This window comes from Mesoplodon bidens (assembly GCF_964165515.1).
Source record: "Mesoplodon bidens genome assembly, chromosome: 1".
Taxonomy (NCBI): domain Eukaryota; kingdom Metazoa; phylum Chordata; class Mammalia; order Artiodactyla; family Ziphiidae; genus Mesoplodon; species Mesoplodon bidens.
In genome coordinates this window covers 34,319,319-34,342,112 of record NC_138176.1, presented here as the reverse complement: position 1 = coordinate 34,342,112, position 22,794 = coordinate 34,319,319, and the positions used below count along the sequence as shown (strand labels likewise).

Here is a 22,794-nt window from a genome sequence, read left to right as displayed (position 1 = left end):
CAGTCTGATATGGCTGCTTTAGGTCCAGCCATCATGCCTTCCCTGCAGCCAGCAGAAGAGAGAAAGAGGAGGAAGAGAAGGGCACACTCTCTCCCTTCAAGGACACTGTCCATAAGTAGCAAACCATTTTGCTTATATCTAATTAGCACTAACTTACTTGTATTACTACATCTAGCTGTACGGGAGGCTAATAAAGGGATGGCCATATACTTCATTAAAATTCAAAAGTTCTATTATTGAGGAAAATGAGAACAGATTTGGGGGGACAATTAGCAAGTCTCTGTTACCCTACTGATAATTTTATGAGATAAAAGATGAAGATGAGGGCTTCCCTGGTGGCGCAGTGGTTGAGAGTCTGCCTGCCGATGCAGGGGACATGGGTTTGTGCCCCAGTCCGGGAAGATCCCACATGCCGCGGAGCGGCTGGGCCCGTAAGCCATGGCCGCTGAGCCTGCGTGTCCGGAGCCTGTGCTCCACAACGGGAAAGGCCACAACAGTGAGAAGCCCGCATACCGCAAAAAAAAAAAAAAAAAAAAGGATGAAGATGAAATGAGATAATACGTACACTGTGCTTAGAACATGCCTGACATACAATACATGCTCAATAAGTATTAGCCATTGTTTTTATAATTAAACATTATAGGCAGTCATTCATTCACTCTATTATTTGTTCAACAGACATTGAATACCTACTATGCTGAACATCGTTACCTCTCCTGTTTAAATCTTTCTGTCAACAATGAGGAGAAGGCTGCTATCCAAGATAGCCTGTCCTTTGTGGAACAGCTCTAAAAGTTAGGGAATTATTTATCAAACTAAGCCAAAGCATGCCTCCCCAATAATTCATTTGTTTTGGCCCTGATCTTACCTTTTAAAACTATGAAACAAGCCTTTTTCCTCATCTCAGTTCTTCAAATATATGAAAATGGCTAATAAACCTCACGCTTAGTTTTCTGGCTCTAAACAGGCATTTTGTTAACTCATTTATTTAGTGTGTAGTTTGATAAACTTTTTCTATAAAGGGCTAGATGGTAAATATTTCTGGCTTTGCAGGTCACATGGTCTCTGTCACAATTTCTCAACTCTACCACTGTAATGTGAAAGTAACCATGGACATTATATAAATGAATGGCCATGACTGTGTTCCTACAAAATTTTATTTACAAAAACAGATAGCAGGCCAGATTTTGGCCTGGTGCTATAGTTTGCTAACCCCCTGATTTAGCCTATGGAAACCTATCAACAAGGTTATTTATGACTGATATCCCCCTACTCTGAAGCTGAAAACTTACTCTGTGACACTCCTGATTCTTCTTATAACTTGCATTTCTTTTTCTTGTCTTACTACAAAATTTGGCTAGGATTTCTAGCTAGGATTGGCTAGGATTTCTAGCACCCCCTGCATCTCCATAACTTTACTTCCTGGCCAGTCATTTCCCTTGACACATTATCTATCCCAATTCATCTCTAGCTTGGAAATGCTACCTTGACAAGTCTTCTCTTGTTCTGCCATATTCTTAACTCACATATTGTTTGACCTCTCCCAGGCTGGCCCTTCTCCAATCTTCCCCACAAACCTGTGCACACTAAGAAATGAAGAATCCTTTTTTCCATCCCTTTCTTTTTCAAATCTGTTAGACTCTGATCTTCATTCGGGCTTCAGCTTTTCTTCAGTTAACAGTCTAATGCTAACTATAGCTCTAACCAAACCCAACTTCCCTTAAAGACAACCTAGAGGAGATAGGTAGAAAATTAACATTTACTGATGGGCCAGGCACTGCTGACATTTGCAACGTGTATGTTTCATTCCAATGTTATAGGTGTGGTAAGGGCAGATCGAGATTGATCATATAACCAGCTGTGGTCATGCAGCTGAGATTCAGGGAGTCAATCCCAGTTATAGAATAGAAATTCAAATTTGACTGGACCTGAGGAGTGGAGTGTGTGAATCTGGCAAAAGTAATTCAACACCATGTCACAAATACAACAGAGTTGCTAAACTCTGGTCATCTCCTCTCATCAAGACATTTACAAGGCATAGAATAACAAACATTTGCACTGAACTCTTGGTTTTCAGAACATTTCCTTCACAGTTTTATGGAGTAGGTGATTTTATTTCAATTTTACAGGAGAGGAAATCAAGCCTCAAAGTGGTTAAAATATTTGCCGGAATTGCCAGGCGCCAGTGTCTTACTGTTTCTCTCTAGGAGAGTCCACAATTGCTCTTCTCGTAAAAGTCCGTACACCTCTTTTCTAGCTAACTCCGTTTTGTCTTTCATACCTCAGCTCAGTCATCATCTTTTCCAAGAAATACTTCCTGCATTCACTCCCACCTTGTGCCCACCATCTGATTTAGATGCTCTTCCTCTGTGTTAACCCGGATCATCATCACCTTATTTGCACTGTATCTTAACCGATGATGCATTAGCTTGTAAGGAAATCAAGGGCACATCCTTGCCTCATTTAATTTTGTACTCAATAAATATTTATCGAATAAAGGAATGACGTGAGATGGAGCCAAGTCAGTGCTCCAGGGAGTCATTTTCCTGGGATGTTGCTCAGTCCTGGTTACACCTGGAGGCAAAACAGAAACCTCAGCCTCTTCCAGAGACAAATGCAAATAAAAGAGGATCCTCCCAGGAGCCATCGATCTCTGTAGCCAGGGGACATCAGAAATTCAAACCTGTGGGGTTTTAGACTAGATAGCAAAGAAAGCAGCATAACTATGGAGAAGAGCATAGGTTCTAGAGTCAGGCTTCTTGGATTTGAATCCTGACTTCACCGTTTTCCAGCTGTGTGATCTTTGGCAAGTGACTTAGCTTTTCTCTGCTTGGGTTTTTAATCTCTCAAATGTGGATAATGATGGAACTCATCTATATTAGTTACTTATTGCTGTGCAACAAATTATCCCCAAAACTTAATGCCTCAAAACAATAAACATTTATTATCTCACAGTTTCTGTGGGTCAGGAATTTGGAAAGGGCTCAGGTGAGTGCTTCTGGCTCTGAGTCACTGGTGAGGTTACAGTCAAGAAGTCGACTAAGGCTGCCTTCATGTGGAGCCTTGACTGAGGTTGGAGGATTACTTTCCAAGATGGCTCACTCAAGTAGCCATTGGCAGGAGGCTTCAGTTCTTGCCACAGGGAACTCTCCTTATGACATGGTAGCTGATTTCCCCCAGAGAAAGCAAGAGAGGAAGAACCAGGAAGAAACTCCGATGACTTTTATGAGCTATTCTCAGAAGTCACACACTGTTACTTCCATGACATTGTCTGGGTTAGAAGGACGTCACTAAGTACAACCCACATTCGAGGAAAGGGGAATCAGTCTCCACATTTTGAAAGGAGGAGCATCACAGAATTTGTGGTCATATTTTAAGACCATCACACTATCTGGTAGAGTTGAGTGAGAATTATATGAGATAAGAATTATAAAATGCTTAGAACAGGACTTAAGCAGCACCTACCTTGAATTACCTTCCTCATGGGTTAGAAAGGACGGATGAACTGTCAATCTGAAGGCTTTGGCTTGAAAAATTACATTCCTCTAAAAAATGGAGCAAAGATATTGAAAGCTGGTGCCATAAGCCATTAAAGTATTCAGTATAGTTCTTGACATGAAAAGTTGTTCATGTTTTGAATTTTTAAAAGCAGGTATAAAACAGCATGTACAGTATGATCTGGTATTTGTGTAATTATATACTTATATCTCTGTATGTTAATACATAGGGAACATTCTGGAAGGAAGTTCCTCATAATATTAATCATGGTTATCTCTGGGTGGTGGAATTTGTGTTAAGGTAAAAAAAATTGTGTGTGTTTTTCTGCATTGTTTGAATTGTTTTATACTGAGCATATATCTACAAAAATAAGAGAGGCATTTTCCGAAGAAAATAAAAAAGAAACCAAGTTGGAAGGAAGACACAAAAGGTGGAAAGGGTTAGGATGTTGTATCAGGACGTTGCTGCTCTGGGTGGGTTGGTTTGTTCCCTGTGATGTATATGATCGATAGGGTGTCCTCTGATCCTTCAGGGTGGTTGTGAAGACCTGCATGTGCTGAAAGCAGGTGGGAGTTTGTGACTGTCCTTGCTTGAGGGGACATATATGTAAGAGAAGAAGGGAAGAGCGGAAAAGGAGGAAGCAAGGAGAAGAGGGACATCTGTGTGGCAAAGAGCAAAGACAGGGTGAATCTGGTGTTGACAGCAGAGCCTGAATGCCATCAGTTGCCTTGGGAAGAACAGCTTTACCTATAAAGGAACAGTATACTTGTGATGGGCACCCTATGGGCCCAGAGTGCCTTGAATATCCTTTATAATTGCACTTGCCACATTGGACTGAAATCTGTTCAATTCTCTCTCCTTAATAGACTTGCAAGCAGGTCCTGGCTTTCTAGCCTATTACACAGTTCCCAGTGGAGAGCAGGGTTCAATAATTTGGAGAATAAAATAGGCTAAATTATTTTTTTAAATAATGTCTTTCACAAATTGAAAATGTTTATGTCAATTGACATTCAACTGAATAATTTATTCAAATGAAACAGAGGGAGTTAAAAATGTATATACTTTATGGGAAAAAATTAGAAACACTGCCCAAAGATGCTCTTTGAAAGGTTTAAATCTATCATTTGTCTCCCATTTGTTGCATCTGTTCTTTGTTCACCTTTTCCTTTTTTCTGCCTTCTTTTTTATTATTTGAAAAAAAATTTAAGATTCTAATATCTTTACTTATTTCCTATATTTTTTTTGTTAAAGTGGTTGCACTGGGGCTTATAGTATACATCTTTAGCTTATGACAGCCTGACTTTAAGTAATGTTATCCCAATTCATGTAGAAAATAATCTTATAACAATACATTTCCATTTCCTCTCTCTTGACCTTTGTGCTATTATTGTCATATATTTCACTTCTGCATTTGTTAGTAACTTCACAATACATTGTTACTATTTTTGCTTTAAATGGTCAGTTATATTGTTATTTTAAAAGTAAGAAAAAATTGTATTTATCCACATATTTAACATTTTTCATACTCTTTATTTCTTTTTATAGATTCAGATTTCTATCAGGTATCATTTTCCTTCTGCCTAAAGGACTTCTTTTACCATTTCTTATATGTAAGTTTGCTAGTGATGAGTTCTTCCAGCGTTATATGTCTAAAAAGTCCTCATTTCATTTTTGTTTTCAAAAGATTTTTGCTGAATATAGAAATCTAAGTAAGCAGTGTATATATATACACACATATTTATTTATTTATTTATTTTCCCCCAGTACTTTAAAGGTTTACTCCACTGTCTTCTGGATTGTATTGTTCCTATGAGAAGCCTGCTATCATCCTTATCTTTGCTCCTCTCTACTTCATGTGTCTTCTTTCTCTAACTTCCTTGGCCTCGTTGAATTCTCAACTACTTCTCTTTAAATTAGACACACTGTTGGGTTTCATCTGGGTCCCACCTCCCTCCCCGGTAGCCTAAAAACTCTCAAGCTGTAAGCTAGGGCATTTATAGCACTCACCTTATTTGTTTTTTTCTTCGTTCAGGGATCATTGTTCTATGTTGCCTGTTGTTCAATATCTGAAAATCATTATTTCATTATTTTTTTCTGATTTTTTTTCAGTTGTTTAAGGAAGAAAGATAAATCTGGTCTCTGTTACTCCATTCTGGCTGGAAACAGAAGTTCTGAAATATTGAATCAAAAAATGATACCAACTTCTGATTGCAAAACTCCTTACTCAAAATGGATTCATATTTTGCTTTAGCTTAGAATTATGAGTTCATTTTTGAAAATCTGTTTAGTGCCACAGTGTTTGATATTATCTCTTTTTCTCACAGGATACATTCGAACTGGATTTTTAAATCATTGTAAGCCAGTGATGAATCAGAGGTTACAGAATGCAATGTCGAATAAAAGTCTTCGAAAGAACTGCTTCAAATGACCAAAGAGAGAAAATTGATCTACCACCTTAAAACCTTGATGTAGAAGAGCATACTGCACATGGTAGGAAGTGATACCTGGGGAAATTTATTTGGATCTTAATGCACCTAAATGAAGGAATTGTCACTTTGTTTCTCAGAGGGCTTATACACCTGAGATTATTTTAATAACCCATAGTTTTATTAACATTTTGACATGATCACAAATGGGGAGAAACAGCAATAGCTAAAGCCTGCTCATTGGTCAAGATGACTTCTGAAGAAATGGCAGCTTCTGTTCTCAGACCTGTGACTCAGCGAAAAGTGATATCTGCTCAGTCGGCTGTAGATGAAAGTAATGATAAGGTCTCAGACATCAGTGTTCCAAAGGCGCATCCTGTCAGGCAGAGCGGGGAGACTTCTCATACCATCTCACAACTGACCAAACTTACAGAAGAATCTTCTGGAAGCAACTTGCCCCAGATTCTCTCAGTAGCAAGGGAGAAAATAACGAGTGATGAGAACAGTAATGAAAAGTGCTGGGAGAAAAGCATACCAGACTCTGTGAAAAACCTTAACATTAACTGCAACAACATACTGAAAAACCATCAGTGTGGCCTTCCTCAGAGCCAGGTTTATGAAACGTGTGATTCTACCACAGAGGAAGGCCTGTGTTTGGAAACTGGAATCCCTTCTTCACTGGAAAGAAAGGTGTTCCCTGGAATTCAACTGGAGATAGACGGACCTCCAGCGGGCATTATTAGTCCATTAGGAACTCAATCAGCCATCGTAGAGACGGGCAGGGCACACCCTGACAGCACCATGGCGCTATTTCACTTTCAGTATGAAGTTGACAGAAGAATGTCAGACACTTTCTGTCCCCTATCAGATAACTTGATTTTGGATGATTGTGGAAACTGTGTACTACCTGCTGTTGGTGGGGAACAAAAGAACAATTACATGGCGTATACTTGTAAACTGATGGAATTGGGAAGTAACTGTGACAGTAAGAATAGGCAGCTGCAGTATGATCATTGTGACCCCTTGAATGACAAATACTTGTGCTTTGAAGGCTCTTGCCCGAAGGCCGATGTAGTATGTTCAAGTGACATCTTTTGCGGGGAGGATTTTACTGGCAGTCCACCTGCCAAGACCTTTCTGAGCCATTTTGAGGACTTCCCTGATAATTGTGAAGATGTAGAAGAAGATTTATTCAAAAGCAAGAAGGAGCGGTCCACTTGGCTAGTGAGGAGATTTTGTAAAAATGACAAGGAAGTAAAGAAATCTGTATACACTGGGACAAGGGCAATTGTGAGAACTCTGCCTTCTGGTCACATTGGGCTGGGGGCTTGGAGTTACGTTGATCGGAAGAGAAACGGTCTCTTACTGCCTTGTGGGAGAGTCATGGAACGGCTGTCAACAGTGGTGACTAGGCAAGATGGGAGCCAATGTCTGTCAGAAGCCCAGTGGTATCCGGTAAGAGTTAAAGTTTCTTTTGATCAATTCTTTAAAGTTGATTTTTTAAAAATCCAAATCTCCATTGTCTTAATTCATGGGAAATTTTCAGTTCTGGCAAATGATTCTTAGAGGAAGCATTTGTAATTTTTGGAAACTAGTAGACCTAACAGATACTGGAATTGATAGCTATCAAGATTGTGTTAATGCCACAACAATATAAGTAACAAAATACACATACATATGTCATCAGGATAGGAGAAATTAGGGAGAGCCCCTGGTTACTGTACACAGGATTATAAGATGGAGACAGCTGGGAGTGGGAAAATGGCTCCCTCAACTGATTGTCTAGTTGTGTCCTTTGGAGATACATGTTTCTGTCCTCTTCTACCATGTAACTCATTGTTTGCTTTTAGGTTGCAAGGCCTAAAGGAACTTAAATCTGTTTTCCTCCGTTTTCTAGCCAATGCTCCCAGTTTCTTCCCTCTTCACCCTTTTTATGCCATAGGCCCTTTTGGCAATTTGGTAAAGTCTTTAAACTGAGAAGAGCACTTTTAAATGCATCAAACGAAGTACAAAGGATCATAAAAGACACAGATTATGTGGATATACATTTATCAAGATAATTTTGAAATTGTAATATAGCAGAGTACCATAATGGCATAATGCAATAATGGCATCTAGCAATGTGATAAAGATCATAATTTCAAAGTAGTGTTGAATGTTAGTAGGGAATGGTTTACCTGGGCCTTTACCAGTTTTAGCACTGCAAGTCCCATGTTCTGGGAAGCCACTCAGTCTTGGGCAAACCAGAGCAGTTGGTCACCCTAATTATAAATACTATTTTAGGTCTCTTCCATGACTATAATATATGGAAATATCTGTGGTTTCTGTTGGTGACAAAAATCACAGGTACTGCTAGTATTACTGAAGTGTGTTGCTTACATTCATAACTGAAGGAAATTCTAAATTTCTATTTGAGATTAATAAAAAAAATTTTTTAATCCAAATTTCTGGGCTCTCTGAGTTCTATCCACAGTTCTCCCTCTTTAAGTTAAGATTCCTGCTTTAGAAATGCACACAATTAGCTGCCCACTCTTGGACCTGATCCTTGCATCGGAAGCCAGCACCATGTATCATCTCGGTTTTTCCCTTCTCTGGCTAAATAGCCCTACTTCCTTCAACTGATCTTCATGGAAGAACCCTTTCTATAACTCTTGCATTTCAGTTTTACACAGTTCCTTAAAACCTGGCCCAGTAAATAAAACCTGGTCTAGAACATCCCTTTTATTGAAATATGACTAGTATATTTTTATTTTAATCATCTTCAACCATGGGAGCTAATGTTTATTGTGCATTTTACATGTGCCAGGCATTGGGCCAAATAACTTACACACTTGATTTCATGCAGTCATCTCAACTACCTTCTGATATGGTCTGATTATTAACCCCATTGTATTGCTAAGAAAACGGAGTCTCAAGGAAATTCTGTACCTTGCCCACAGTCACTTAGCTACTAAGCGGTATAACTAGGACCTGTAATCCAGGCAACTCACACTCTTAGTTTCTCAAGATCAAGAAAGATATAAAATTTAGATTAAGCTTTCAAAGGAAAGAAAGAATTCTGTTCTTTTCACGGTATGTTGATTGAGTAGCCCTACTCACTAATGCTCATAGTATCTCAGACTTCTCTTGTTCCACGCGGTGGCTCTAACCCTAGTTATGTGTTAGAATCAATGTCCAGGCTCCACCGCAGACCCTCTGAATCAGAACCACTGGGGTAGGGCACAGCATGAATAATTTCTCAAAGTTCCCCTGGTGGTTCTATGATTCTATGGAGTTGAGAACCACTGACCAGGAGCTTAAACTGGGCTCTTTGCTTTTTGGTCAGGACATTTTGGGAATATTTGCTCTGCCCTAAATTCCCTGACCCAGCTCTGGTTCTCAGGAGTGTCAGGGCTGCCCTGGGAGCCTGCCTGAAAAGTGACAGCTTGCAGGCCCTTCTCTCTGTACATTTGATGAGCAGTTCAACCCAGCAAGTGTCAAGGGATTTGGTTTTGAATCTTCATCTGGTTCCTCATGAAACCTGAGTCAAGAGTTGGTGTCAGCTACCCACATGTTCCCCAGCTCTTCTGACAGAATTTTGTCCACACAGGAGAAAAAAGCTCATTCCAGGAATGTGTGTCCTGCCTGCACTATGGTGACTTGTCCAGTGCTCACCATGAAACTGCTGCTGATGGCAACATGTCAACCCACTTAAAAATGCATTGATTTTAAAATCCATGTACACTTGAAACTTAACATTAAGAACACAACAGAAATTTAAATACAGCAAAGTAAATGGAAGTAGATGGCTTGAAACCATTATCAGAGTTCCCCACACACTTATACAGTCATGAGGGTCATGAATCTGATGTCAATTTCACAATAATTTTTGGCATGCCTTTATTCATTCCTCCAGTTTCTGGAGCCCTGCCACTTCTTCTGAGAATGTTCACTGGTTCCTAGCTGAAACCTGTCCCTTTCTGTCTGTCAGAGGCCTTGGGATGGGTAATTTCCAAAGAAAAGAACCAAAGAGATGATGCATATCATCTTTTTCCTGCTTCTTAGTCTCTGGAGGCTGGGAGAGCCTGCCACACCTCCTGCAGAGTAAACCTCAGGAACTTCTCCTTCTCTCTGTCTGGGCTTCCTGGAGGCTGTGGGCATTTTTATTAACCCTAAAGATGAAGCTGGGGGATGGGCCAATTGTCCTCCTGTTTGTTGGTTTGTTCGTTCGTTCTTTTTTTTTTTTTTTTTTTGGTAGTTAATTTACAATGTTGTGTTAGTTTCTGGTGCACAGCAAAGTGATTGTTTTATTTGTATATATATATATTATTTTTCATATTCTTTTCCATTAAAGATACTGAATATAGTTTCCTGTGCTATACAAGTATGACATTGTTGCTTATTCTCCTGTCCTTTCTTAAGGGTAATTTCTGAAAGGGAGAGCCTTTTTTGAACACTCAAACATGGCAGGAATGAATCAGTATTTTCTGAAGTATCGTATTGTCTCTGCATCTCATTCTTTAGTTTGAGTCTGGTGGAAATCCTTCTCAAAAGTTGCACAGATGAATTATAGCCCCTTTCCCCTGCTCCTGTAAATTCTATCCTCCACCTAAAAAAACTGCAGACCCCCAAGGTTATGCTCCTGTTCCTGTTCTTTGATTATTTCACGTGTCCGTCCTGGCTCTCCAATCAGATTGTAAGTTTATTAAGGTCAAGAAATGACCCTACCTTTTGTATACTCTCCATAGTGCAAGCACGATGCCAAGTATTAAGAAAACAGGACAATGCCATGCTTAGAATCATGGTCTCTGGAGTCAGTCGCCCTGAATTGAAATTGTGACTTTGACTCCAACACCTACTGGCCACATGACCTTGGGCAAGTTGTTTAACCTCCTTGTCCCTAATTGCCTTAAAGGTAAACTGGGAATAATGGTTCTTGGGGGATTAAATGAAATGCTACCATAAAGTCCTCTGCACGGTGCCTGGCCCCTCTTCTCACCCGGGGCTGTTATCTTGCGCTTTGTCATGAACTGTCCCCACCTCCTTCTACTCTTTGGTGCCTTCTCACACAGGGATGTTTACCGTGGTATGCATTTGAAGATATGTCCTTCCATCTGTGATGTGGTAGCTTGCTTAATCCCTCCCACACGTTTAGAGTATGTGTTATTTGTCCAATTAGTTCCTTTGCCTCACATTAAAAATTTTTTTTCTTGTATGCCTTGGTCAAAATGACCCAGTTAATTTATGTTTGCACAGCTGTGCAGGGAAGAATGGATTTGAATGGGAGACATTAATGAGGATTAATGCTTGCTGACTGACTAACCATATTGGTATCCTCCTCCTCCTGCCCGTAAAAAATTAAAACCTACCCCTTATTCAGTTACAACCCCCCTTGCCTGCTTTCAATTTATTGGCTCAACAAGACGGCATATTTTGGCAAGTGGCTGAAGTCTCCAGGTTAAATGTTGGTTAAAGGTGCTTTCCCTTTAAAAAAACATTCTCCCCTTGCCCGAATTTTGGGGAGTTTAAGTACCTAGACTTATTCTGAATATGAAGTACAAGAGGATCCTGCCTCTGCTGGAATCACTCATGTAACCTAGCTCTCCGTGCACTGAATGATGGAACATGGAGAAGGTGAAGGTGGCAGGGCAGACAGCCCACCAGGTCCTGTTTTATTGCTCCATTTGTTTCCCTGCCTTGATCCACAAGAGGATTTACCGTGAAAGAATATATACAACAAAATAGAAAAAAATGAAGTTTTACTTTTTAGAAATCAGACTAGGAAAACTAAATTAAAAACCAGCTTCTACGCCGCTATTCCCTATTCTGATTTCTGCCTTCTAAAATGTGTCTTTCTCCTTCACATTTTATTCTATTCTCTAGCAGAGAAAATTAAACTTAAGAGGCAGTGAAAAATATTTGACTGTTTAACATAAATGCCTTTGTCAGCATATATGTCCTGGGTTCTTTATTTTCTCTATTATGTGTAAAGGGACCAACCGATAATAAATTCATCTTCTAAGTTGTAACTGTTATGGATGATCAAATATCCTTTGAGCCCTGCTGTCCAGTGTTGTAATAGATGGCAGTTGAAATAGCAACATGTCTTGTTTTCTTATCTGGAAATTTGGTCTCCCTGCAACTTGGGTACAGTTTGGACCTTGAAGTAATTAAAATTTCACAGGGTGCCCAGGTAAGCTGAAAGCCTGTGCTTGGGGACATGCCAGGCCTCCTCTTCCATTACTAAGGATTATGTCGGGGTCATGACATGGGTATAGGACAATGCTGGCCCCTTCCTGCTGAGCACAGTGAAAGGGAATCCAGTTCCCAGCCAGCCCCTGTGCAGTTGAGTCACATCTAGTGCATCAGTGGAAAATGTGATGGGCTGTCAGTAGGACAGCTTTCCCTTATTAGCTGCATTGGAGCAGTTTAGAATGAATTTACTTCTACATCTCGGTAGTTACACCAGCTCTTTGTCTAGGATTTGGCAACAAAAGAGAGAGAAAAAAAAAAAGGAATGAAAAACACTGACCCTGGGCTGTAGTTTAAGGTGAATGTATTCATGGCCACTGTTACTCTTTTTTTTTTTTTTTAAGTTTTGCTATAAACTGTTATTCTTATGTTAGCTTGGGGACACAATCAGATTAGGATTTTTTTCTTTTTCTTCCTTTTTCCCATATGTCCTGCATAATGAGAATTAGCAGCTGGAAAGGCCTGCCCCATCCCTGGAAATGGGCTGTGGTTAAAATGTGGCCTGAAAAGAATCAGAACCCGTGGGCAAAGATAAGAGCATCAGATGGAGGCCTGATCTAACCCACACTGTGCATTTTTTACACAGGAGGAACTCAGGCTGCCCATAGAATGACTTCCCCATGGTCATGAATGATGAAGTGGCCCTCTTCCCCCCTCCCCTCCCCACCTCCCCCGGTGCTGACTCAAGTACAGCAGTCCCCTTAGGGCTTATAGGCCTCCTGGAGTGATGCGGATTCAACACTCAAGGACTGAAGCATTTTTGGCAATGGGGGGAGGGGGCGGTGACCATCCCCTGACCCTCCATGACTAGACCAACTCATGGCTCAGGCAGGATCTTCCCTGAAAACCTCTTCTCAGACAATGGTGCTAAGGTCATTTTCTGACCCTGAAGAGCCCCATCCAGTAGTTTTTTGTTGTAGCAGTGGACCTGGATGCATTCAGAGCCTCAGATTAAACAAGGGTCTTAACAGACCTCAGTTATCCAAATCCCTAACCCCAGCACTCAGCCCTTGAACCCCAACCCCTTCCCTCTCATTTAGGCCATCACCCCTCAAACCCTCAGAAAGAACTCAGCAGAAAACCACCTCTGCCTTCAGCAACACAAAGACACAATGATCTTCAAGGAGAGCCCATACGTTGAAACCCAATAGACCTCCTTGGAGGGAAGGAGAAATGCTTTGATTTTTTTTCCCTTTTTAAAATGACTTTATTGAGATACAATTCACATAGCATACAGTTTACCTATTTAAAGTATATAATCCAGTGGTTTGAGGTATATTCACATATGTATGCAACCATCTCCACAATTTTAGAACATTTTTATCACCTCAAAAAAACCCCCATACCCTTTAGCTATCACCCTCCATTCTCTCCACCCCTTCCCCCCTTCCCCCAGCCCTAAGCATCCACGAATCTACTTTCCATGTCTATAGATTTCCCTATTCTGGACTTTCATATGAATGGACTCATATAGTATGTAGTCTTTTGTGACTGGCTTCTTTCACTGAGCATAATATTTTCAGGGTTCAAAGTTCATCTATATTGTAGCATGTATCAGTACTATGTGACTTTTTTCTGCTGAATAATATTCCATTGTGTGAATATACCACATTTTCTTTATCCATTCATCAGTTGCTGGACATTGGGTTTTTTTCTGCTTTTTGGCTGTGAACTTTCGTGTACAGGTTTTCGTGTAGACATATGTTTTCTTGAGTATATAACTATGAGTGGAATTGCTGGGTCATATAATTGTGCTTAGCTTTTTGAGGAACTGCCAGACCTTTTTCCAAAGCAGCTGCAGCTTTTTACATTCCCACCAGCAATGTGTGAGCGTTCTAATTCCCCCACATTCTGACCAACATTTCTTAGTGACCATCTTTTGCTTGTAGCCATCCTAGTGGGTATGAAGTGATATCTTATTGTGGTTTTGATTTGCATTTTCCTGATGGCTAGTAATGTTGAACATCTTTTCATGTACTTGTTGACCATGTATGCATCTTTGGAGAAATGCCTATTCAAATCCTGTGCCCATTAAAAAAATTTTTTTTAAATTATTGAATTCTTTATGTATTTTGGATATAAGTCCATTATCAGATTGTGATTTGCAATATATAACTAGATATATGTATAGGTATAGATATAATGAATGAAAGTCAAGAGGGCAGCAAAGAAGGCTTCCAATTTTAATGCACAGTGAATCTTGTTAAACCTTTCCTTTGGATATTGATCTCATTCTTAGTCTTTCTTACACTACACGACCAGCAACAACTTTCAAGTAAAACTTTCTATCTTCCTTCTCCCCACAATTCTCTCCAAACTCCAGTCTGCATAGTTTCTCCTTCCTCTTCTGCCCAAGCTTTTTATCATGCATATAGGTCATTTTTCTAATTATCCAAATTCTGCTCCACAGAGCAGTGGCTGGGAACCAGATGGTCTCCTGCAAACTTGTGCATCACAAGGAAGGCATCTGAGGCAGTGATGGTTGAGGAGGATGTCACCACTTCATAGTAACATGCTCCATCATGCACAGGTGCAGCAGGGCCAGGCCTGGGCTGAGACAAGCAGGTACCTAGGGTGCAAAATTTAAGGAGGCAGGGTCTTGCAAGTGCCAACCCTGTAGTTATTAGTGAGTGCCTCCTTAAATTTTGAGCCCTAGGCAGCTTTCTTGTCTCACCCTAGTTCCAGCCCTGGGTATGAGTGTCTAAGAGTATCTTTGCTTTAGAAATGCATATTATCTTCCTAGTTCAGGAATGGCCTTGACTAAACACCCATATACCTTAATACAGATATTCTTAAAATATAAGTTAAGAATGGTTCCTCATTTTTATTTTTATTTTTTTTCTTGCGGTACGCGGGCCTCTCACTGTTGTGGCCTCTCCCGTTACGGAGCACAGACTCCAGACGCACAGGCTCAGTGGCCATGGCTCACGGGCCCAGCCGCTCCGCGGCATGTGGGATCTTCCCGGACCGGGGCACGAACCCGTGTCCCCTGCATCGGCAGGCGGACTCTCAACCACTGCGCCACCAGGGAAGCCCTGGTTCCTCATTTTTAAAGGGTTCAAAAAAATCACAAGAATAATAATATTTCATAACATGTGAAAGTTATTTTACTCTTCACCAATGAAAGTTATTGGAACACAGTCATACCTGTTCCTTTATGTGTTGTTTACAGCTGATTTCTCCCTGTAACAGCAGAGTTGAGTAGCTGCAATCCAGACTGTATGGCCTGCAAAGACTAAAATATTTATTATCTGGTCCTCTACAGCAAGTTTGCCTTCCCCTGGCTTAGAACACCCCTTTCTACCTGGCTAATTCCTACCCATCCTTCCTTCCTGAGCTTAGATTTCACATTCTCTCCATGGTCTTTACTACCAGTCCCCTCCCCCTACCACGGATCCCAGTACAGAGTTTCTGTGACAGTCAGTACTCAATACGTATTTCTTGAATGACTCCCTGAATTATAAATGAATAAAGGTGCTTTCCACCCACTTACGGTGTCTTCTCTCCTTCCCCAGACCCAGTGCAAGCTTGTTAGCTATCCTTCCCCTGACCCTCAGAGGTTGGAACCAGTTCCTTAGTGCAGTGCCTAGGACAGAATCAGAATTTTCCATTGATATTCAAAAGGATCTTTTGCAGTCCTGTGAACCCAGAGATCCATGCTTGTCACCTCCACAGATTTTGCCAAAAAGACAAAGAAGGGACATGTTTGGACCTCCTTATTCCTGGCCCACCATTTCAACTGGCTGTAAAGACCCTTGAGAAAGTTTCCAAATGTTTTGTGTTTATAAGGGAACACCTGATTCTGCTGTTATCCGCAATGGGCCAGGGAGGAAAGAAAGCCCCCTCCCGTCAAGACCCAAGAGCTCTGTCCCTGCCCTTCAGAACCCCCAGTCCATACAGGCAGATTGCCGTCATGGACCAGAGGGCATCTAGCTTCTGTTTCTCAGTCACGGTCAGGGATGATGTTGGTGGTAAAGAGATGGGGACAGCATGCCATGTTTGTTAGTTGAGGAGATCATTGTTGGAGTTTGGGAGGTGTTTGGCCAGTTCCTTCAACCCATCTTGACCCCTTAATACTCTCAATAATAGACCTGAGGTAGCACCTTCCCACCCCCTCCAAAAAGACCTAAGTACCAGTTCCAGCTCTACTATCAACTGGTTGTGTGACCTTAAGCAAGTCACATTAGGACCTGGGATTTTAATTCCTTTGGGTATAAAGGAAATTGAGGGCAGCATGGACTCATTGCCTACTTCGTATCAGACACTGTGTATATGATTTGCATATATTAACTTAATGTTTCCTGTTAAAAACCCCAGCAGGCTATGGCTTGCTGATTTAAGTCCCAGCCATGGATTTTGGGGTGAGTGAGTGTTCTGCCTCACCCAGAAGTACCTCCTGGAGGTTTGATTTGGAGAGAAACTTGCCACTTTAACACTTGGAGTAATGGCAGGACAGAGGAGAGATGCTCCTGCATCACTGGCTAAGCCCTGAAATGCCTGGAGCAGTACATCAGCAAGCACTTAGTGGGCTCTCACAGGGTGCCAGGCCCTGGGCTTCCCAGATGTCTTTGCTCTTTTCCCTCCTTTCATGCTCACAGCAACTGTCTACGAGACTGATATTATGGACATCCTCATTTCATGCTCATAATAAGTAACGGGACCAAGCTCACACAGTGTCAGGACTTGAACCAGGTCTGCCTACCTCCATAACCCATGCTCATAACAGCTCCTCAGAAGTTTCCCTGGAAGATTCTGATGTAACTCATCCCGGTAACTTGGCAGAGGTTCTGCTCTCTTATTAAATGTGCAAATGTTGAGCTGGATGAATCCTTGAGCTGTTTCTTTCTTCAAATGTGAGTTGGGTGTGACCTTTGGATGAAATGGGAGACATGGGGAACAATACCAATTCTTAATGTGAGGGGCCTGTTGGCTATTGAAATGGCTAAGATTTATTTTTTATGACTCAGCCTGCAAGGGGCAAGAAACCAAGCCCAAAGGTTTGGATTTTTTACTGAATTGCTGTAATTTAGAAGGACATTTTAAAAGTTTTATAAGTAAGTAAGCAAGAACAAAGTCCAAAGCAAACTGCACACATCTGACTCAGAATCTATAGCTTATTCATGATCACACTGAAATAACCAAAACTAGCGGGAATATAATTCAGTATTTTTCCATTTTAATTTCAAGTTTTCTCTGACCCTTCAAAGATTCTGAGCAACTGACCTGAGTATGAAAAACATTACTCAGTAACATTTCTTTCCATAATCACACCATTAAAATGAAGTTTTCACATACTTCACAAGGTTGTGGGGCTGGAGAAAAAAAATGAGTTGGTTGTGTATTCAAGTGCTTGGCCAACGTTATGAAATCTCCCCCCAGTTACAACTTTTATTACTCCATGCTCTGAGGATTCAGATTGAGGTACCTGGAGAAAAAGGGACTCAAAAACTACTGCAGACACAGCAAAACAAAGCCAGAATCAGCTGTATCCTTTCAGAAATGCTGCAAGCATAGAGTGTGGAACCTGCTTGCTGAAATCCCACCTTTGGTTTCCCTTTCATGGTGCCAGCCTAATTTTAATAACATCATCTTCAACTTGAGACTGGGTAACTTTTATCACCGACACCTAGTTGGTCTTATCCCTATGTTTTGATAGAATAAGGAATCAATTTTTTCAGTAGACCATGCTGAGTAGCCTAGCTTCAGAAAGATTTAGCACCAAATTATAAATGGTGAAACTTTAATAGTGAGTGTGGATGTGTCTCAAGAGCCAGCATGTAGGAGTTTGGCAGTGGGAAAGCCACATGACTTCAGTTTTTCCAGATTGTGTACCCTTCCATCAAATAGTAATTTCTTAGCCTTGAAAGACTCTCTCCAGAACAAGGGGAAAGTTCATTTGAGTTCTGAATCGGTGAATCCAAAGCTTGTTTGGTAGCAAATGCATTATTTTTCTCTTCAATTAAGCCATGAAAATGGTCTCAGGCCCTGGATGGACCAGCCAGTTCTTCTTTTGAGGGCCACAAACCAAATATGGACACCGTGATGATGGTGTGACTGGCATTACTGATATTTTGTGAGGGTAATGCCATTATTGTGGCAACCATATTTTCCAAATAAAAAGCTGGGAACTTTTTATTGAGAGGAGAGAAGGGCAGAATATTTGAAATTGAGACTGACGCAGGAAATCCAGAATGATTAGACTTGGTAGTTATGGATCACAATTTAAAAGAAAAGCATTGTGAGTGAACTAGTGCAAATCTAATTTGTTGCTAGAAAAATCAGGAGCCTCAAAATGAATGACTTGATAATGGCAGCAAAGAACTGTCCACATGTAAAGATAACACATTAGAAACCCAGAATGGGGATCCAGCAAGTATTTTTCCCAAAGTTTTTGTTTTTCTGTATTTTGGCAAGTATTTGGTAGCTACCATGATTTGGAAGTGTGAGGTAATTAAATAGATGTATTTTAAACACCAGGGCATGTGCAGCTAAATAAGGGTTTTCTCTTTCTAAGGAATCATCTCAAAAGGCTCTCTCTGTTTTCCATTCATGCTGCCATTATGCAAAATGTCTTAATCCTTTGAGCTTGGATTGAAATTTTCAAAACGGTCCATTCAAGCATCCTGGTTAATGGTGGTTTGGGTCAGTATTGATGTGTGACTATGAAAGATAGGATTGGTTTTATTGAGGGTCTTATAAACTGACCTGAGGTGAAATGAGGTGTCTGGCAATGTTTTGAGCAAAGGTAAAATTACAAGTCCTGCATATAAAACAACTTCAATATAAACTTGGCCATTGCTTCACAGTCTGGCTCATTGCTTCCCTTCAGCATTGATGGATAGTTCAGAGGCTCCCACAAACCCATAACGCACCTTTGGTTTGGACTCAGCCTCATGAGCACAAAGCTTATGCCAGAGGGAAGATTGAAATTTGGCCCCATCTTCTTCATCCCTCTTGGCCAGGTACCCTTATACGGGGCACAACACTCTCAACCATGTGTGATGATCCTGGGTAGTACCATGTGGAAGAGAATCAGAAGAGCTACTGAAGCCCAAAGCTACAATTGTTTTTTCTCTTAGATTTATACATTATGTGCTCAGCATGGTGCAATCTGTTGAGTTCCAATGGTCTGAAATATAAACAAATTAAATTGGTCCAGCGTGAATGCTTTTCTAGGTGAATATAAAATAAGTATTTGGTAACTTTATGAACTACAGAATTCTTGAGCTGGAAGGCCCATCTTTTTTTTTTTTTTTTTTTTTTGCGGTACACGGGCCTCTCACTGTTGTGACCTCTCCCCTTGCGGAGCACAGGCTCCGGATGCGCAGGCTTAGTGGCTATGGCTCACGGGCCCAGCTGCTCCGCGGCATGTGGGATCCTCCCGGACCGGGGCACGAACCCGTGCCCCCTGCATCAGCAGGCAGACTCTCAACCACTGCGCCACCAAGGAAACCCAAGGCCCATCTTTTATAACTTTATTCAGCTCCTCATTTTATAGATAAAGTAGCCAAGCCCCTAGACAGGTGAAGCTATTTGACCAGGTTCACATAGCTAATGGTGGAAGACACAGAACTAGAAACTGGATCTCTAAAGACTCTGTCTTCTCATCTCTAAAATAGGATAAAAATGTGTGAAACAGCCTGTCACATAGTAGGTGGTCTGTTAATGTCAGCTGATTCTGAACCTAATGCCTTTAGGGTTCCTGGGATGCATAGATCCCTGGTACAGCACCTGGCCTAGAAGAGTTTATGGTGGAATGGTAGAGGCCAGTATGTCTGTGCTATCTTTCATTTATTCCACCATTTTCCCAGATTGTAAACAACTTTGGTTGGTGCAGAGTTTATCAGGTTTTTCCTGTGTTCTCTGGTCTATTCCAGGTTTCACGGCTTATCCTGTCTTCAGTTCTTTAAGAAACTGGCTCATCTTTTTGCAATAACATTGTCAGTTCTTTAAGTACTCAGAGATGCCCTTTTAGTTTGAATGTAGCCAAGTTTTGTGAGTTCATTTCTCCCCTTAGTTCAGTTCTTTCCATCCTTCACTTGGCAGGTAGCTCTCTCTGGTTAATGACTGTAAGTTCTTCAAAGCATCCAGAACAGCCATGGGATCCCTCCCAGTCTCTCAGGAGGATATTTCCCCCTTGTTCTTTTTCTCTTATTTATGGGAAGCACCGCCAAATGTGAGACACTGGGTTCAGCGGGAGGGGCCAGACCTGGCCCAGGAAGAGCTCGTATGGCCTGAGCTGCAAGGAATCCAGCCAGGAATCCCAGACTCATAAAACGTTAGCACTGGAAGGGCCGTGGAGACCAAGTCCAACCCTTCATTTTACAGAAAAGGAAACTGAGGCTCAAAGAGAGGCAGAGGCCTTGCCCAGGTCTGGTCAGGCATCGATTTCAGAGCCAGGCTCTCAAGCCAACGCTTCTCCCCTGTGCCAGAAGCCAAACACTATTTCTGACCCATAGGTATGGGGCTGAATTGATTGTATTATGTCAGTTAAGTTACAGGAGGCTTAAGGCTCCACAGTGGTTAAGTGAGCTCAGGAGCTAGAGTGCCTGGGTTAAAATTCTAACTCTATGCTTACTAGCTCTGTGACCTAATGAAGTTACTTAACCTCTCTGTGCCTCTGTTCCCTCATCTCTAAAGTGGGGATAATAGTTTGACCTACTTCTTTGGGTTGTAAAAATAAGTCGTTATATGTTAAATGATAACATATGTTAATGATAATGTTCTTAATTTTAAAGCATTTAGACAGTACCTGGCACTATTATTGTTTCTCAAGCCTCAATTTTTAACCAAAACTCTGTGTTATCTCCCCATAAATAGAGATTTTTCTCTAGGGACCCTGACAAAATAACTCTAAATTGTGGGGTATAGTGTCGGCCGTAAGAAGGAAGATTTGTGTAGCCTGAGAAGACTTCCTGGAGGAAGTGGGATATCTGCTGAGTCTTGCTAGGTGTTGGGATTGCTCATCTTCCAGCAGTGAGAAAGCAAAATATTCCATCACAAGAAGACTGACCACTTTTCTCACTTGCAGGAGTCCATGTGACTTATTCCAAATATAACATTGATTTCAGAGGCCTTCTGCCATTTTGCCTTAGTGATTTTTCCCCCAAAGACATTACTTCACCTAAAACTTAAAGTGATGTAAAATTAGCTTCTATAGTTTGCAAAAGTTTTTGACAACATCTGTTGATGTGAGGAGGCAAAGGACCAGTTTGTTTATGTGTTTGTTTTTGTAGTTGGCCATTTTCAATAATGAAATAAGAGTCATAAACTTATCAGCTGACTAGATGATGGTTAGCATATTTTAGCAATAAAGAATTTTTTAACTGAGGTATGTGCATTGGTTTTTTATACATAATGGTATTGCACAGTTAATAAACTACAGTCTAGTGTAAATGTTGAAATCATTTGGACAAATACCATATAACTTCTTAAAAATTTTTATATATTTTATTTATTTATTTTTGGTTGCATTGGGTCTTCGTTGGTGTGCATGGGCTTTCTCTAGTTGCGGCGAGTGGGGGCTACTCTTCGTTGTGGTGCACGGACTTCTCATTGTGGTGGCTTCTCTTGCCGTGGAGCACGGACTCTAGGCACACGGGCTTCAGTAGTTGTAGCACGCAGGCTCAGTAGTTGTGGCTCGCGAGCTCTAGAGCACAGGCTCAGTAGCTGTGGCACATGGGCTTAGTTGCTCCGCAGCATGTGGGATCTTCCTGGACCAGGGCTCGAACCTGTGTCCCCTGCATTGGCAGGTGGACTGAGCTGAGCCACCAGGAAAGCCCAATACCATATAACTTTTATATGCACTGGGAAACCAAGAAATTTGTGCAACTCACTTTATTGTGATATTCACTTTATTGCAGTGGTCTGGAATCATATCTGCAATATCTTCAAGGTATGCCTGTACTGTGTTGGCTGTTAAAGGCCCTTTGCCTTTCCATCTATACTTTAGAATCAGTTTCCTGAGTTCTACAAAATAGCTTACTGGGATTTTGATTGGGATTGCCCTGAATCTACAGATCAGGTTGGAAGAACTGACATCTTAACAGTGTTGTCTCCTTGTCCATGAACATGGAATATATCTCCATTTATTTAGATCTTCTTATTTTTTGTTGGCATTTTGTAGTTTTCCACATATAGGTCCTGTATATATTTTACACTTATAGCTAAGTATTTAATTTTTGAGGTATATTGTAAATGGTATTTTTTAAAATTTCAAATTCCAACTGTTCCTTGCTCATATATAGGAAGCATTTGACTTTTGTATATTAACCTTGTATCCTGCATCCTTTCTATTACACTCACTTTTCCTTATTGGGGGGTCAGTTTTGGGGGATTTTCTACCTTGAAAATCATGTCATCACAAATAAAGACATTTTTATTTTTTCCTTTCAAAAAAAATAATAAATAAATAAATAAATTTATCAGCCGAAAGTAAAGCTAGGGCCTTGAAATACCCTGTATGCCCTCTTTTGGCCCTCTCATACCTCTGCCTATCCCCTTTCCCCCCAACCCAAGTACTATTATCCTCAATCTTTTTCATTATTCCCTTACTTTTCTTTTTATACAGTGTTGTTGCATCTACATGTATTCTTAAGAACTATACATTTTTGCTAAATGCCACTAAATTGTACACTTT

General features: G+C 40.8%; 1 protein-coding gene across 4 annotated transcripts in view; it reads left to right on the top strand.

Annotated features, from left to right (window-relative positions):
• Window positions 1-22,794, top strand: part of PLCE1 (phospholipase C epsilon 1) — a 312,833-nt gene that overhangs the window by 33,135 nt on the left and 256,904 nt on the right. For all 4 annotated transcript variants that reach the window (XM_081236637.1, XM_081236638.1, XM_081236639.1 and 1 more), the window contains exon 2: window positions 5,823-7,379. In XM_081236637.1, the coding sequence (XP_081092763.1) occupies window positions 6,174-7,379 (1,206 nt within the window). In that variant the 5' untranslated portion in view covers window positions 5,823-6,173. The remainder of the gene's footprint in view (window positions 1-5,822; window positions 7,380-22,794) is intronic.